Source organism: Urtica dioica, chromosome 8 (genome assembly GCF_054948205.1).
Source record: "Urtica dioica subsp. dioica isolate 48M chromosome 8, U.dioica_male_clone48M_v1_H2, whole genome shotgun sequence".
Taxonomy (NCBI): Eukaryota; Viridiplantae; Streptophyta; class Magnoliopsida; order Rosales; family Urticaceae; genus Urtica; species Urtica dioica.
The window spans coordinates 12032748-12049139 of record NC_142763.1 but is presented as its reverse complement, the minus strand read 5'-3'; the positions used below and the strand labels follow the sequence as shown (position 1 = coordinate 12049139).

The following is a 16392-nucleotide window of genomic DNA, read 5'->3' as shown; positions in this document are numbered from 1 at the left end:
ATCTCTTCTGTTATTACGTATAGCTTAAAATATTGCATCGTTTTGATGATTTTTGGCGGTCATTATGTCAATTTTTTAGTCCCCATGATATTATAGTTTCGCGCTCTGTTTAGATTGTAGGCATTCTAATATATTATTTTTAGTGGACAATCCCTGATTAATATCTAAACAAATACATTAAAATATTCATACTAGCTAATCCCTTTTTAGCATCGGCCACCCCCGATTTAAATTTTTGGCTCACCCCTGTACATAAAGTAACAAAAAATGATAGGCCTTGTATTGATAATAAAAAAATCGTTTTTATAAATAAATAAATTATATATTTTTAAATATACTCAATATAGTTTTAGGAGTTAGATCCCACTTCTCATATAAAAAGACAATATTTCCAAGAAGCTCTTGGGGAAAATAAATCAATGTCTTACAAAAACAAGAATCGTTTGGAACATGATAATTTTATAGAAGAAAAAGAATCATTATGGAAACATATAGAGAAACAGCTAAAATAATATATGATCAAAGTTACTGTCTATACGAAATTATTAGTTAGTTAAAATGGTTTATTATATATACCACAAAAATATCATTCTATTATTTACAAGAGTGATGTAGCTAAATAGCCAATTTAAAGTTATAATTTATAAAATAGTAAAAATTTGTCTTAATTTTATAAAATAGTCAAAATATTCAGTAATCTGATTTCAAAAAAAAAATTATCCCAAGAATAATTTTTTTAAGTGATAAATTACTTATAATAATCGTAAAACAATTTAATCTTGACTGTGAAAACATAAATTTGACTAATTTGCTGAAAATTTAACTTTGGCTATTTCGTCAATCAATAAGTTTCCAAGATTATTTAGTACAATTTTTTCTATTTATAATTCCAATGTGTATTCTAAAAAAGTTACTGTTTAAATTCATTTTCTTTATAACTTTTTTATTAATAATAAATAAATGAATATAAAAAAACAAATAAATTTAAAAACTAACGTTTCAAACATGTGTCATACTGAATGCGAATTTAATACATAGCTCTGTGATTTATTTTTTTTACTCTTTTCCTGTATTACTTTTCATTTATTTTATTTTTCTGCTACCATATAGTATACATACATTAAAAAGTATTCATAAATGGTGAGTAGTTTCTTAGTAGGTATAAAATTATTGTCCAACAATGCCATATTTTTGTCTTTTTACCTCAGCGGATTAAATGCGTTGTCAGATAGTTTGCTGGAAATTGCTACTCTTCTGAACTGTTAATGAGCTATATTTCTTTTTATTAAATATCAAAATATCATTTCAAAACCACTACATTGAATCTGAACCTCACACGTTTTATTCCAGTTAATCGTATTTCTATATTTAGATTTATTTTTACTTTCAAGAGAAACGAAGTCTTTGAATCTTTTAATTAATGGACCTACTGTTATAATTGTCATTTATACAAACACGTTCACATTTAGATTTTAAATAAATAAAAAAATCAACTTTATGTTAATAACTTAATAGTTGTGTTACTCCCCAAAAATCCGAGCTTACGTCGAGAACAATTTTAATCCAGCAGATAGCTCAAAGCAAAATAAGCTCTAGGATCACCAAAATAAAGGACTAAGAGCAACTCCAACCATAACACTATATTTAGTGTTCATTCAACACAATTTTTGTGTTGATTTAGCATCAAAATTTTTTCCAACTCCAATCAAAACACCAAATTTAACACTAAAAATAATATTCATCATTATTATATTATTAAAATTATACAATCTCTTTATTAATAAATATTTTAATAAATAATTATAATGTTTATATTTTTAATTAAGTGATTAAAATTATTTATTACTTACCAATGTTTAACAAAAACTAAAATAAATAAAATTATGTTATTGTTTTTAGTTTTTATTTTATTTTGTGTGTTTAATTTAAACTTTGTAATCTATATTTAAATTTTTATGTATTGTTATTTTGTTTTAATGTATTTTTGTAGTCAATTTATGAATTTTGGTGTTTTATAAATATTTGTAAGGTTATATATATATATATATATATATATATATATGTGTGTATAAATAAGTAAAAAAAATAAAAATAAAAAAATTTGCCGTGTGAACAGTGCCACGCCAAATTTGGCGCGGCACTGTACAACACTGCAAATTTGGTGTTGGTTTTGCAGTGTGGTTGGAGGAAAAAAAACGGCATATTTGGTGTTTTAGAGTGTGGTTGGAGATGGCCTAACCGCTCAAAAGATAAAAGATAGGAGTCAACTTTTGCGAAATTTTTTTTGAAGAGAAGAAAATTGAAAAGCCAAATATTAATTAAATTAAATATAAAATGATCACGTGATAAAAATAACCACATTCTCGAACGATTACTCCAAATAAAAATTCGATGAACGGTCATCTCAAACAACCACATACTCCACACGAATATATTCAATATATAAGAAGTTATGAATTAATTGCAATATCATATATCTGATTAACTCACGATCACCAACTATTAGAGTATAGCGTACAACTTAAGTCACAGCCGTTAGATTGTTGTTAGTTACAGATGAACGGCTGTGCATTAAGCTCAAGTCAGTATTTATATACTCAGCGTGTTGTAACTGTACTCATTCAGTCATTCATTCAGTCAATAATACAAACAGTTATAACCGCCTCTGAATCTCTCTCTCTCTCTCTCTCATCATATTCTGTTATGGTATCAGAGCTAGTACTCAAACAAATCTAGATCTTCGATCGCAATTCAAGCTACGTCAATGGCGAATCAATCCATACCTCAGATGTACACCGATCCACAAGTTCAAAGCTCGACAACTCCAATCCAAGCGTATCAGAACTATGTTCCGCATATGAATCCTTTGACGCTCCGATTGGATCGCAACAATTTCCAATTCTGGAGTTCTCAGGTTCTGTCAACCACGCGCGCTCATGGACTTGAAGGTTTCTTATTCGGATCAGTACCTATTCCGTCTCAATTTCTCAATTCGACTGATTCAACTGGTGCTGCAACTAGAATTCCTAATCCAGAGTATGTAATCTGGCTTCGTCATGATCAATTTCTCTTGAGCTGGCTGTTTGCTTCGATCTCGGAGAGCATGCTTAGACATGTCAATCGGTGCCTCAGATCTTCAGATGTTTGGTCAATCCTTGGCCAGATCTTTCAGACAACCTCGAAGGCAAGAGTTCTCCAACTACGTCTCTTACTTCAGACTACGAAGAAAGGAAGCATGAGTATTGATGAATTCATTCTCAAGATGAAAGGAATTGCAGACAATCTAAGCTACTCTGGATCGGCAATCAAGGATGCTGATCTGGTGCTATACATCCTTGGTGGCCTTGGATCCGAGTATGAGTCAGTTGTAGTCAATCTGACTAGTAGATCTGATGATCTCAGTCTTTCAGAGGTTCAGTTTGCTCTTCAATCTCAAGAGATGAGAATTGAAGCACTTAACTCCTCAGCCACAGCTGACCTCACACCAATGGCAAATCTCGCACATCGCGGCAGTGGGAGAGGAAACAACGGTGGAGGCAGGCGAGGAAGAGGTCGTGGAAGAGGAAATGGAGGAAGCTACTCCAACAACAACTCAAGGCCGGTGTGTCAATTGTGTGGCCGCATAGGTCACCTGGCTTTCAAATGCTTCCACAGGTTTGACCTCCAGTTCCAAGGTTCTACTCCACAACAGAGTCAGAACTCAGCAAACTCACCTCAGTCACAGCAGCAACCTCATGTCTACACGGCGTCAGGTCAAGATGAAGAGGCCTCTCAAGACTGGTTTCTAGACAGTGGTGCCACTCATCATGTGACTTCTGATCTAAGCAACCTCAACATCAACTCCGACTACAAAGGCAAGAACAAGCTGGTAGTTGGTAATGGTACGTCTCTTCCTATTTTACATATTGGTAGTTCACATCTAAAGACCAAACAAGATAATCTGCTTTTAAACAATATCCTTCATGTTCCTCACATAACCAAAAATCTAATTAGTATATCAAAATTCACCAAGGATAACAAAATTCTGATTGAGTTCTATCATGATCGTTGTCTTATCAAGGACAAGGATTCGAAGAAAGTTCTTCTGGTGGTAGGAATTAAGGATGGTTTGTATCAACTCGATATCTCCAAGCTTGATCTGCCTCTCAAACCAAAACTTCAAGCTTTTGTGTCGTCTCTAAGTGGTGTTTTGTTTTCTGATTGTAGTCCGGGTCATAGGTGTTGCACATCAATAAAACAGTGTAGTTGTAGAAAGTCTGATACTATTGTACCAAGTCAGAGTCAAAGTCTTGTTTGTACTACCGAGTCCAATAATGCTCACACAGCTGATGTAAACACATGGCATAGAAGGTTAGGCCATCCATCAAAAGATATCTTGAGTCATGTTCTGAAAAGTGTAAAGTGCACTCAACCTTTGTCAAAGTTGAACTTCTGTAATGACTGTAATGTTGCCAAACTGCATCAATTCAACTTCACTCCTTTAATAAAAAAATCCACAGCTCCTTTTGACCTTGTTGTCTCTGATCTTTGGGGACCCTCTCCTGATATTTCTGTGGACGGTTACAGATATTATGTCCATTTTGTTGATGATTTTACACATTTCACTTGGATATTCCCTCTGAAAACAAAATCAGAAGTTCTAACTTGCTTCACACGTTTCAACACATATGTAGAAAGACAATTTGCCACAAAAATAAAAGCCTTTCAAAGTGACTTGGGGGGGGGGGGGGGGGGGGGGGGGGGGGGTGAGTACAGGCCTCTTGGACCAATACTCAGTCACTTAGGCATTGTTTTCAGAAAATTATGTCCTCACACCCATCAACAAAATGGCAAAGCTGAAAGAAAACACTTGCACATCACATAAATGGGTCTCACACTGTTGTCTCAAGCCAAAATGCCTTATAAGTTCTGGTGGGATGCGTTTGTCACAGCTGTCTATACCATAAACAGGATTCCATAAAAAATTCTTCAGTTCAAAAGTCATTTCCAATTGCTGTTTAAAAGATCACCAGATTTCAATTTTCTCAAAGTGTTTGGTGTGGCTTGTTTTCCGTATCTGCGTCCTTATAATCAACACAAATTCAGATTCAAGTCTTCTTTATGTGTTTTTCTTGGTTACAGTCCAGCTCACAGGGGTTATAGATGTTTGCATAGCTCAGGTAGAGTCTACATTTCTCGGCCAGTCATGTTCAATGAGTCACATTTTCCTTACCTAGAACTGTTTTCATCAAGTCAGCTCTTACCTGTGTCCACCAGCCATACTTGTGCCTATCCCCTGCCCTTACCTTAGATCTCTAGAACCAACCCACCCACAACTCAAAACACATCTAGCCAGTCACTCTCAAGTGTTTCCCCTAATCAATCAGCATCCAGTACATCTCCTAGGTCATCTCAGATAGCTGATCATCCCACTCAACAGAACAACTCTCCTCATGCACCAAGAATTCAGATTGTCCTACCCATATCACCTCAAAATCATCCTTCTCAGCACTTACCAAACCAACAGTCTCTTCAAAATCCGGTCATTCAACATCAATCCCTTAACACTCATAACATGACAACTCGTTCAAAAGCAGGAATATCTAGACCTAGGGTCTTTAATGTTGAATTATCTCTGTGTAATGGGATAGATGATGAACCACATACTGTCAGTGAAGCACTAACCAATCCCAGGTGGAGAGCTGCTATGGATGTGGAGTTCAAAGCCTTGCATGATAACAAGACTTGGCCACTGGTCCCAGCCTCTCAAGCTCAATCTGTGGTGAGTACGAAGTGGATTTTCAAGGCCAAGCAGAATGCTGATGGAACGTTGAACAAACTTAAAGCTCACCTGGTAGCCCGAGGTTTTGAGCAAACAACTGGTGTTGACTTTTTTGAGACTTTCAGTCCTGTGATCAAACCAGCTACACTGAAGGTTATCTTCACATTGGCAGTTACTTTCCAGTGGGATATCAAGCAGGTTGACATTAACAATGCTTTTCTCAATGGCGTGCTTCATGAAGAGGTCTATGTCACTCAACCAGAAGGATATGAAGACTCATCCAAACCACTGCATGTCTGCAAACTTCACAAAACGCTTTATGGCTTGAAGCAAGCTCCTAGGGCCTGGTATGACCAACTCAGTTTAGCATTGCTTCAGTGAGATTCATCAATTCAACTTCAGACACATCACTGTTTATCTACAAACATGGAGGAAAGTGCATTTTTTTGCTTGTTTATGTAGATGACATCTTGGTTACAGGTAATGACTCGGCTCTGATCTCAAAGACAATATCTGATTTGGATAAGACCTTCACGCTAAAGAGCCTAGGGTCTATCAGTTTCTTTCTTGATTTTGAAGCAACCAGGACTACACATGGCATGAGTCTAACACAGAAGAAGTATGTGAGAGATCTGCTCATCAAGACTAACATGGCTGGTGCTAATCCAAGTCCTACACCCATGTGTCCTAGTCATAAACTTCATAAAGGGGACAGTGAAGCTTTTGATCAAGTCTCTCTTTATAGAAGTACTATTGGTTCTCTGCAGTACCTAACTATGACTCGACCGGATATAGCCTATGTTGTGTACAGGCTTAGTCAATTCCTTCAGGCTCCTAAAGTAAAACACTGGACTGCTTGTAAAAGGCTACTCAGATATCTGGTTGGCACTCAACACTATGGTCTGCACTTTACAGCTGCTCCCACCCTTAAATTGTCTGCGTTTACTGATGCAGATTGGGCAGGAAATCTAGATAATCGACGCTCTACAGGTGGGCTGTGTGTGTTTCTTGGCAACACTATCATCACGTGGTCATCTAAGAAGCAAGATGTTGTTGCACGAAGCTCAACTGAGTCTGAATATCGAGCCTTGGCATCAGCTACGTCAGAACTAGTCTGGTTGCGTGCCCTGTTCACTGAGCTTGGTGTGGCATTAGTACAAGGGCCTTCAATCATATGGTGTGATAACACAGGTGCGGCGTCGTTAATTAGCCTCAAACCCTGTTTTCCATGCTCGCACCAAGCACATAGAGGTGGATGTGCATTTCATCAGAGAAAAAGTGGCTCAGAAGGTTGTTGAAGTACGTTATGTGCCGACCACGGAACAGGTGGCAGATATGTTTACCAAGCCATTGACGATACCCCAGTTTGCGTTTCTACGCTCCAAACTCAACATGACGACTCATGTTTAGTTTGAGGGGGTGTATTAGAGTATAGCGTACAGCTTAAGTCACAGCCGTTAGATTGTTGTTAGTTACAGATGAACGGTTGTGCATTAAGCTCAAGTAAGTATTTATATACTCAGCGTGTTGTAACTGTACTCATTCAGTCATTCATTCAGTCAATAATACAAACAGTTATAACCGCCTCTGAATCTCTCTCTCTCTCTCTCTCTCATCATATTCTGTTACCAACCATACCTCTATAAAATGCGAAAAGAGGAACGAGAAAGGCAAGAACATTTTTTGACGTACAAACACACGTCAAAAATTTCACATATCGTTCAACACTCTCGATTGATTTTCTTCGTTTTGTTAAATTTGTCTGTGTTAGATTATCTGAGTGATCGACACATGTTTTGTCCGGAATTTAGAATTCTTCGCGAAACAATTATTGCAACATTTTTTTTTCTGTCAAGAATAGTTGTGCTACATTTTTTTAAGTCTAATATGACTGTAAATTTTACTAAATAAATAAATAAATAAATATGATTTAACTTGACCTTAGAAATTGATAATTTTGTAGATTTAATTAAATCAATTTTGAGTTTTTTTCCCGTCATCATGATCTCTACTATGATGGAGTTTTTCGGCTCACTTGAGCCTACCTTATGAATCATGTGACTTAATTTGATATTTTGGGAAGATCTTTCAGTCAAACCGGTTTGTTATAATTTCTTCAGCAACCTTTTCGTCTGTATCTTAAGCCATAAGGTAGACTAGAAATAAGCCAAAAAAATTCAGATTTTCTCTTCAAAATCTCAAATGGAGGGGCAGATAGAGAGAGTCCTCATTCAAGATCTGTGGCAAGGGCGGAGCTAGTTAAGGGCAAGAGCCTCCTGAATTTGATTCTTGTCCCTTTACTCATATGGTGAAGCCTCCTATATATATATATATATATATATAAAAGTTAACTCTCTAGTACTGGACTTCGATTCTTATATATATACCTATTTCCATGCAAGATCAATCCCCCAATAAAACTACGTTTTTATTGAGTAGTGTAATTTTTTTTTATTATTATATATTTATGTTATTTGTGTTGTGAAGATGTAGTTAAAAAAAGTGGTGTGGAATACATATAAAACGATATATTGTCATGAATCACGATACTGTATTTGTAATGTCTTCCAAAATGTATATAATAACAGATTGTTATACCATTGTTTTTCTTATGAGAAAAACGACACTTCAATTGCTAAAATGACGTTACAGTTGTAAAATGACATCATAAGCCAAAATGATAACTCAATCAAACGGGTTAGAATATGCTTGACCAAAACCGAAGGCTGTAATCATCCTTGCATCATGCTTATTTTATGACGGCATAGCCCATCTGTCACGTACAATGCATCATGCTTCACGCGCCAAGCTCCATCACCATGCGCCATGTGTCAGGCCATGCTTTCGAGATTGATATTGTATAAATACTTCACTCACACAAACCAGAAAGAATGTCAAATTTTCAACTCATAATTCCCTCAACCCATAATTCTCTCAACTTAGAAACAAAGACCAAGAATCTGACTACTTGACAGGAGAAAGAAAAACAAAGACAGAGGATCCGACTATTAGACGAGAAAGAGAATATTAAGATCGGAAAATAGACTTTCCAGTGAAGAGAAGATCAAGACCGCAACCACTGTCCTCATTCTTATCGTCTATTCTAAGGTTGTTTTTTTGAGGTGGTGGTATATGGGTCCGCCATTTCATAGTCACATCCCACTCGAGCCCGACGGAGGAAGGATATTACAACATCACCAATCCCTCGTTTTCGTTGACTTGACATATCGGATCCGCCCTTTCATACTCACGGCCCTTTTGAGCCCGACAGAGAAATGACAAAAATGACATCTCTAGTGCATGTGGCATCTCGGGTCCGCCCCTTGCATCGTCACGTGTACTCTTGAGTGTTGATCCAGAAAACAGCATTAACTCAGATTATGATGGAAAGCTTATTGAATTAAAACATATTACCAGTATGGGATATAGATGTGTCCACTCCGATCCATTATGGTCTCATTACCAATATCCAACTAAAACCGGGGAGTCTTATAAACGGTTTTGTGAAATTGAGAACGAACCATAGTATTAAAAAAGTGTTATACGAAATAGTTATTTAGAATTAATTAATTAGTTAAAATTTTAGATTTTTAATAAATAGTTAAAATTAGGTTGTCCAATTTTTTTTATATAGTTTCAATAAGAATTTTGTATACAAAGCAATTCACTACTTAAAAATTATTGACAGGTTCATAGATTTTATTGACACTTTATACTTGCGTACGCACATCTTTGCAAATTTTGACTACTTCTCTAATTTTAGACAAATTTTAACTATTTTACAAAAAAATTAATTTTAAATAGCTATTTAGCTAGAATAATAGGGGTTTTTTTTTTTTAAACTTTTAGGACCAACTTATTATAAATTGGTCACTATCTGATTTGTTCCGTTTCAATTGTTTTAGATATGTTCTAAATATCATACGAATTGCCTTATGGTAAAAAAATGTTTTGGCAAAATATTTATGACGTTCGTTATTTTAGTGTATCTAAAGATCTCATCATGGATGAATTATACACATCCCTTTTTTATATTATGTGATTAAAGGGAAAAAAATGGTCATAACATACTTTTAAGTGTTCATTCAAATTCACTTAAACTTTAAATTATTAATAAAAAATTCTAAACTATTTCTAAATAATTAATTCTAAGACAAGTTTTACAAAAAAATTATATTAAATAATCCGGAAAAATAACACATTGAAGTATAAAAATTGAAAATAGTTTTAGATATATTTTTGTATACTATAGTTTTAGATATTTAGTTTCTAAAAATCTAATTGATTTTAAAGATCAATTAATATTCAATAATAAAAGTGTAATTATAAAAGCGTTAAATGTAAAAAAAAAAAAAAAAAAAATTATCAGTGTAATTAATAATAATTATCCAATAATTTCAAGGATATCAAAGTCGAACAAAGGATCCCAATTTGTTTTTCGAAATAAAAGGGAAAAGATCCCAAATAGTATTCGGATTACAAGGATCTGAGCCCATAAATGATCGATAATCTTTACTGACTTGAATGAGAAGCCTTATTCGTTAAAAAAAAAAAAAAAAAAAAAAAATGAGAAACCTTATTCAATTAGGATTCTATATTTCCATACGTGAATTCGCCAATAAATACCAGAGCGTACGGAGTTGCATATCATAATCAACAAACAGAAAATAAAAAAGAAAAAAAAAACCCCCCCGAAAAAAGGCCTCATCTCTCACGTACGTAATAATGGCTTCTCCTAAGGTCACCGCTCTCATGGGATTTTTCTGCCTAACATTGCTCATGGCTTCAGGTTAGATCATAATCAACAGAAAATTAACGTAATTAAAAAAAAAAAAACATTACTCTACCATGCGTAATTGTTTATCTTTTTTCTAATAAATTCGTTGCGTGCGTGTTTGTGTTCAGGGATAGGATTTGCTTTGGGTCCACAACCATGCCATTCTATTGGGAATTGCTCAAATATCCGAGACTGTAATCAGGCTTGCAAGTCGAAAGGCTTTCCTAAAGGAGGCGTTTGCATGGGATTTGGCGGCTCTCCTATGACTTGTTGCTGTTCCTGAGACTAGTTTTAATTAAACTTGCTCAGGCCTTTTCTTTTGTACGCGAAAATAATAATAATAATAATATTGGTGACCTGAATTCATCTCTGTTGATAACGATAATCATGAATACCATCTCATACACAGTTTGATGAATGTTTTCTGCGTCTATTATTTGATGACTGATATTTCAATATCCAGAAAATAAAGAATCGTGGTTGCGATTGGGTTTCGTATACATCGTAATTGGTACTTAATTACAATTAATCAACTCTTAATTGGAGACTTAATTATAACAAATATCCCTCGTATATACCTTAATTATGAGCGTAACGATGTATTTTTTTTTTTTTATATGATTTTGGCTTATATGCGGTTGAACGACTCTACGGACTTGGTATGATCACCGTCAACATTCACTACGGCTTCGCTTCAATAACGAGTCGACGACGTCCATTCAGTACCTGGTTCAACTAATTCAGAAGAAAATAGGGAAAAAACAACATGAATTTAGTGATCGCTGGTTCATTACCTGTAATCCTTAAGATTTACCCAATTACGTACGTATGCGCGTCTAATTCGGATGGCAATTCTTCATAACAACAACTATTACCTGTGTGGTGCCGTTTAAGTAAGGATGACAATTTTATTAGTTAGTTACCCGCTTCAAACGGGTCGAGTAATACCCAAGGACGAAGCTCCATGGGGGTTTTAGCCCCCCTTGACTTAAAAAAAAAAAAAAAAAAATCTTTCACATAAGCTATTTTAAAAAATAATTACAACTTATAACTTCAATGATAAATTGAAGAAAAATTACTTAATATTAGAGTTTTTTTTGTAATAGAAAAAACAAATAATTAGCTAACTAAACCACTCAAAATAAAGATTTGCTATATAGAAATAATTTTTTGATAAATAGCTACATTCATTACGTAACAACATGTGGCCTTTTTCGGCTAAGAATTTCTTAGATTGCACTTTCTTTCATTTTCGTTTTTTATTTGTGTGTTTGAATTTGAATAAATAACATATTCCGTTATTTTATTGGTTATTTTTCATATTTAGTTATTTTTTTTGTTAATTAATCAAAATGATTTTTTCCATTTGTATAGTGATTAGTTATTGACAAAAATAATTGATGCAACTAATTCACGTTAGTTGCATCTCTCTCTCTCTCTCTCTCTCTCTCTCTCTCTCTCTCTCTCTCTCTCTCTCTCTCTCTCTCTCTCTCTCTCTCTCTCTCTCTCTCTCTTATGAATACAATCCTATCTTGTTTTTTTCTTTCTTCCATATTCATATACATATATTCGTATATATTTATATATAAATACATACACATATATATTATATACTATGTATTGTCGAATGTAACTGCTCTTTTTATCTCTCTGCATAAATCACCGTACATACATGGGCTATGTTTGGTTCAGCTTATTAAGCTTGATTTTAGTTTTTTCTAAAAGTTAAATCATATTTAAGTGTTTGGTAAAATTGCTTTTTCTAAAAGCTAAAAAGTGTTTTTGAATATTTTAACTAAAAAAACAAAAACTATAATTTGTAGCTTTTATACGTAGTTTTAGTTTTTGGATCGTAATTTCTCTCTCTTAACTTTTTTTTTCTCTTACAGTAACTTTTAATTCTAATTATCTTTATATGCTTTTATCAAATAATTTTTTTGACGTCACCAAAATTTATAATTTATTTTTTACATTCTATAGACACCCACTTTGATATATTTTTTATATAACAAAATATATCTTATTATTATTATTAATTACATTTTATATAAATAATTATCACTTATAAATATTAATATATATTTTACCAAACACTAAATCAGCTTTTGTTAACAGCTACAGCTATTTTACAATAGTTTACCAAACACTCATCTGTTTTTTAAAACAACAGTTTTTTCGTACAGCTATTTTAAAATCACTTTTTTAAAAAGCAAAGCTATGCCAAACACAGCCATGATCTTGTTTTTTTTCTTCAATATTGCTTATTTTTTTTAAAAACATAGTTGCTCTTTTTACGAACATTTAACTTTAATTTCATGCCTTCACACCTTCGCCGCCGTACGGATTTGGCAACCCATAGTGCCTCGGAAATTTCCACTCCCTAACCCTAAAGTTGTCACAGGAAACGGCGATTTGTTGATGTTGTCGATATAGGATTTTGTCTTTCAGGTTTTTTTTTTTTTTTTTTTGGTATATCTTGTGTTTTATTTCGTTTTTTGTTTCTCTAAGTTTTCCTGACATGAGTATGGATGTTCGGCGAGCAAAATATAATTCAACTTTCTAAGTGGCTAAAAATACCATTGGCCTGTTCCCACTAAAATATCATTAGTGGTTTGCGAAATTCTGACGCCGTGTTCTGGTACTAAATCAGAGAGATAGAGATTAAAAAAAATATATTTTTTTATTGTTTTGAAAATAGATATAATTACTTAATTAATAAGGTAAATTGCGTATTAAATAATTCATTTCATATAGTTAAAATAAATTTCAACTTGAAATTTTCAAGTGATTTAATTCGTAACAATTTTTTTTATTTATTAGCCTCGACTATTTTGCTCATTGTATTTTTTCATCAATGCTTTTTTTTTTTTTTGAAATCGTGGGCAGCACCACGTAAAATATATTAGAACCCTCACTTCTTTTAATATACCTTTTTTTTTTTGCACTCACCCAAAGTTCCCTTTTCCCACCTTTTTTTTTTGCACTCACCCAAAGTTCCCTTTTCCCCTTTGTAATCTCAAGAATTTTGTTATCAACCAGAAATGGATGAATATAAATGTTATATTGCACGCGGGTTAAACATTGAAAATTACATCCGTATTGAATCCGAATTTCAAAGTCAAAGTAGTGAATTCATCAGAAACTTCGTGAACAGAGTTTGACGATGTGTTTTCAAGAGACTAGTGCTTCGCTAATTGGTGAGTTTTGTGTAAAAAAAATTATGAAGACCCACTATCTCTATAGATTAATTAAGTGGGTGCAGTGTATTGTTTAGGTGCTGTTTTAAAGGTTTGAAGATAAGCCAGATGCTTTATGTTTCAAAATACATCAACTTGCAAGGATTTGATTTTGATAGCTATAGATAAACACGTACATATATATAAACGAGTCGCGCCGATCTTCTCCTCGGAGTTCTCGCCGCTGCCGGGCTTCCCATGCATGTCGTCGTCCACTCCGACGCCGGTCACCACGAACAACAACATGGACTGCATCGACATGTTGGAGACTTTCGGGTACATGGACTTGCTCGAGACCGACGACTTTCTAGACCCTTCCTCGATCTTCCAGTCCGACCACGGCTCGGCCATGGAGGATTTCCAGCGAGAGCTCAACATGTTCGTACTGGATGACCAGACCTTGCCGGCTATGGTGGTCCCAACTCCGATCTACCAGACTCCGGCGATGGGCGGCGGATACGTGGCCGGAGACAATTCGATGTACCCCATGACGGAGTACATCACCAACATCGACTCGGCTCAGACGTGGCAACAGTCTGAGTTCCCGAACATAGCCTCTTCTCCGTTATTTCCCGATCACAACCCGATCCTCTTCAACCCTTACAACAACCAGAACGGACATCCGAGGCTGGCGACGAAGGAGGCTCGGAAGAAGCGAATGGCTCGGCAGAGAAGGGTTTTGTCGCATAATCGGCAATATGGTCACTTGGATCAACCCATGCTTTCTCCGCCGCCGCAGATGAATATTCCGATGGAGGCCCAGCAGAGTAACAATAACGGGGTTTCTTCGTCCGCTGAGAAACGTCAGGTGATTAATTGGTTCGTTGTGGGTTTTGTGTGTTTTTTATTATCGGTGTAATTGTATTGTGTGGTTTTTTTTTTTTAGTGTTGTAAGCCAGAGAAGAATCTAAGATTTCTTCTTCAAAAGATGTTGAAGCGAAGCGACGTGGGTAGTCTCGGAAGAATTGTTGTTCCCAAAGTACTTCATTTGCTTTTAATTTATTTATTTACTAATGTTTAGGCTAAGTAGAGAGATTTGATGGTAAATAGCAAAATTAAGGAAATATTTGTTTGTGCGAAAACAGAAAGAAGCGGAAACCCATCTGCCGGAGCTGGAAGCGAGAGACGGCATTTCGATTCCCATGGAAGACGTTGGAACTTCTCGTGTTTGGAACATGCTTTACAAGTATATTTATTATTCTTAAAGGTGTGGGGTTCCATCTAAAACCAAGCTTGGTAATTAGAAGAGTAACGCACAAGCTTTATAAAATAAAGAGCCCAAGATCGTAATACTCAGTCGATGTGGACTATCCTTGATAATTGTACCTACATAATATATTTATGGATGGTTGTCTTATATGTAATTTATAACCGTAATTACATTATTATATTAAAATATATTTGTTTTGTTCAGGTACTGGACAAACAACAAAAGCAGGATGTATGTACTTGAAAACACAGGTGCGTTTTATTAGAGTGTCATTAATTTGTGTTTGGCGATTTTTTTTTTCTCATTCATACCAATGTTATCTATTTTTCTGTTAAAAAATAATATTTCGATAATATTGTAGGAGATTTTGTGAGAGCAAACGGACTCCAAGAAGGGGACTTCATAGTCATCTACTCGGACATCAAATGTGGCAAATACGTGCGTCAATCTCTCTTTATAAATTTCACTAATGCGTTGGCTCATCTGAAATTATTTTACGTAATATTGATCTGAAAATACAAAAAAAATAAAAATCATAAATTTCAGATGATACGAGGAGGGAAGGTACGGGAACAAGCGGCAAAATCAGAGAAAAACGACCCGTAAAGTCTCAAAGACACTAGGACAATATGGAGCTTTAGACGCGACAAAAGTCGTGTCTAAAGCTCACAAAGTCGCGTCTATTTACTTAATAGACGCGACATCAGACGCGACAATGGTCGTGTCTGTATGTGCGTGTCTGTTGGTAAACAGACGCGAGAAGTCGCGTCTAATGTTAGACACGACTTTCAGACGCGAGAAGTCGCGTCTGTATCTCCGTTTTCTGTTGCAACAAATAATTCCCGCCTTTTGGCGGGATCTATTTAGACGCGACTTATCGCGTCTGAAAATATTTATAAAAATTCTACAGACACGATAAGTCGCGTCTAAAAACATTCCCGCCGGAAACCGCGAAATGTTTTAGACACGAGTAATCGCGTCAAAATCCTTGTTTTTTTTTAATTTGTGTAAATCATTTTTTAATTAATTTAAATTATTAAAAAATGCATAGAAATTAATAAATATGATATCTTAAAAGTCATAAATATCTCATATAAACTAATATAAACGTCATACACATGTCATACGATATTCACATAACAAAATAATACAAAATATCAGTCTATGAGATGCACATCTACGTCTCGGATCCTCCTGGTCGCCCTCCTTTCCGTGCTCCTGATCCTTTGCCCTTCGAGCTCCCTGATGTTGTTGCTTTCCCTTTACCCTTCTGAGCGGGACGTGTCACAGATGGTGGATCAGGAATAGTCTGAGTCGGACGTGTCACTGATGGTGGCTCAAGAATCGTCTGAGAAGATGTCTGCGGTGAATGCATCCTTGCTTGCGTAGGAGTCTGCTGTGAGGCAGC

General features: G+C 35.0%; 1 protein-coding gene and 1 pseudogene across 1 annotated transcript; both read left to right on the top strand.

Annotated features, from left to right (window-relative positions):
* The first annotated feature begins 2764 nt into the window (after nt 1-2764).
* Nucleotides 2765-6733, top strand: LOC149388159 (uncharacterized). The gene is made up of 4 exons (XM_089622367.1): nt 2765-4211; nt 5631-6122; nt 6242-6600; nt 6716-6733. Exons 1-4 carry the CDS (start codon nt 2765-2767, stop codon nt 6731-6733), a joined length of 2316 nt encoding a protein of 771 aa, XP_089478493.1.
* Nucleotides 6734-13976: 7243 nt separating this feature from the next.
* On the top strand, nt 13977-15851 carry LOC149388158 (uncharacterized; annotated as a pseudogene).
* Nucleotides 15852-16392: the final 541 nt, after the last annotated feature.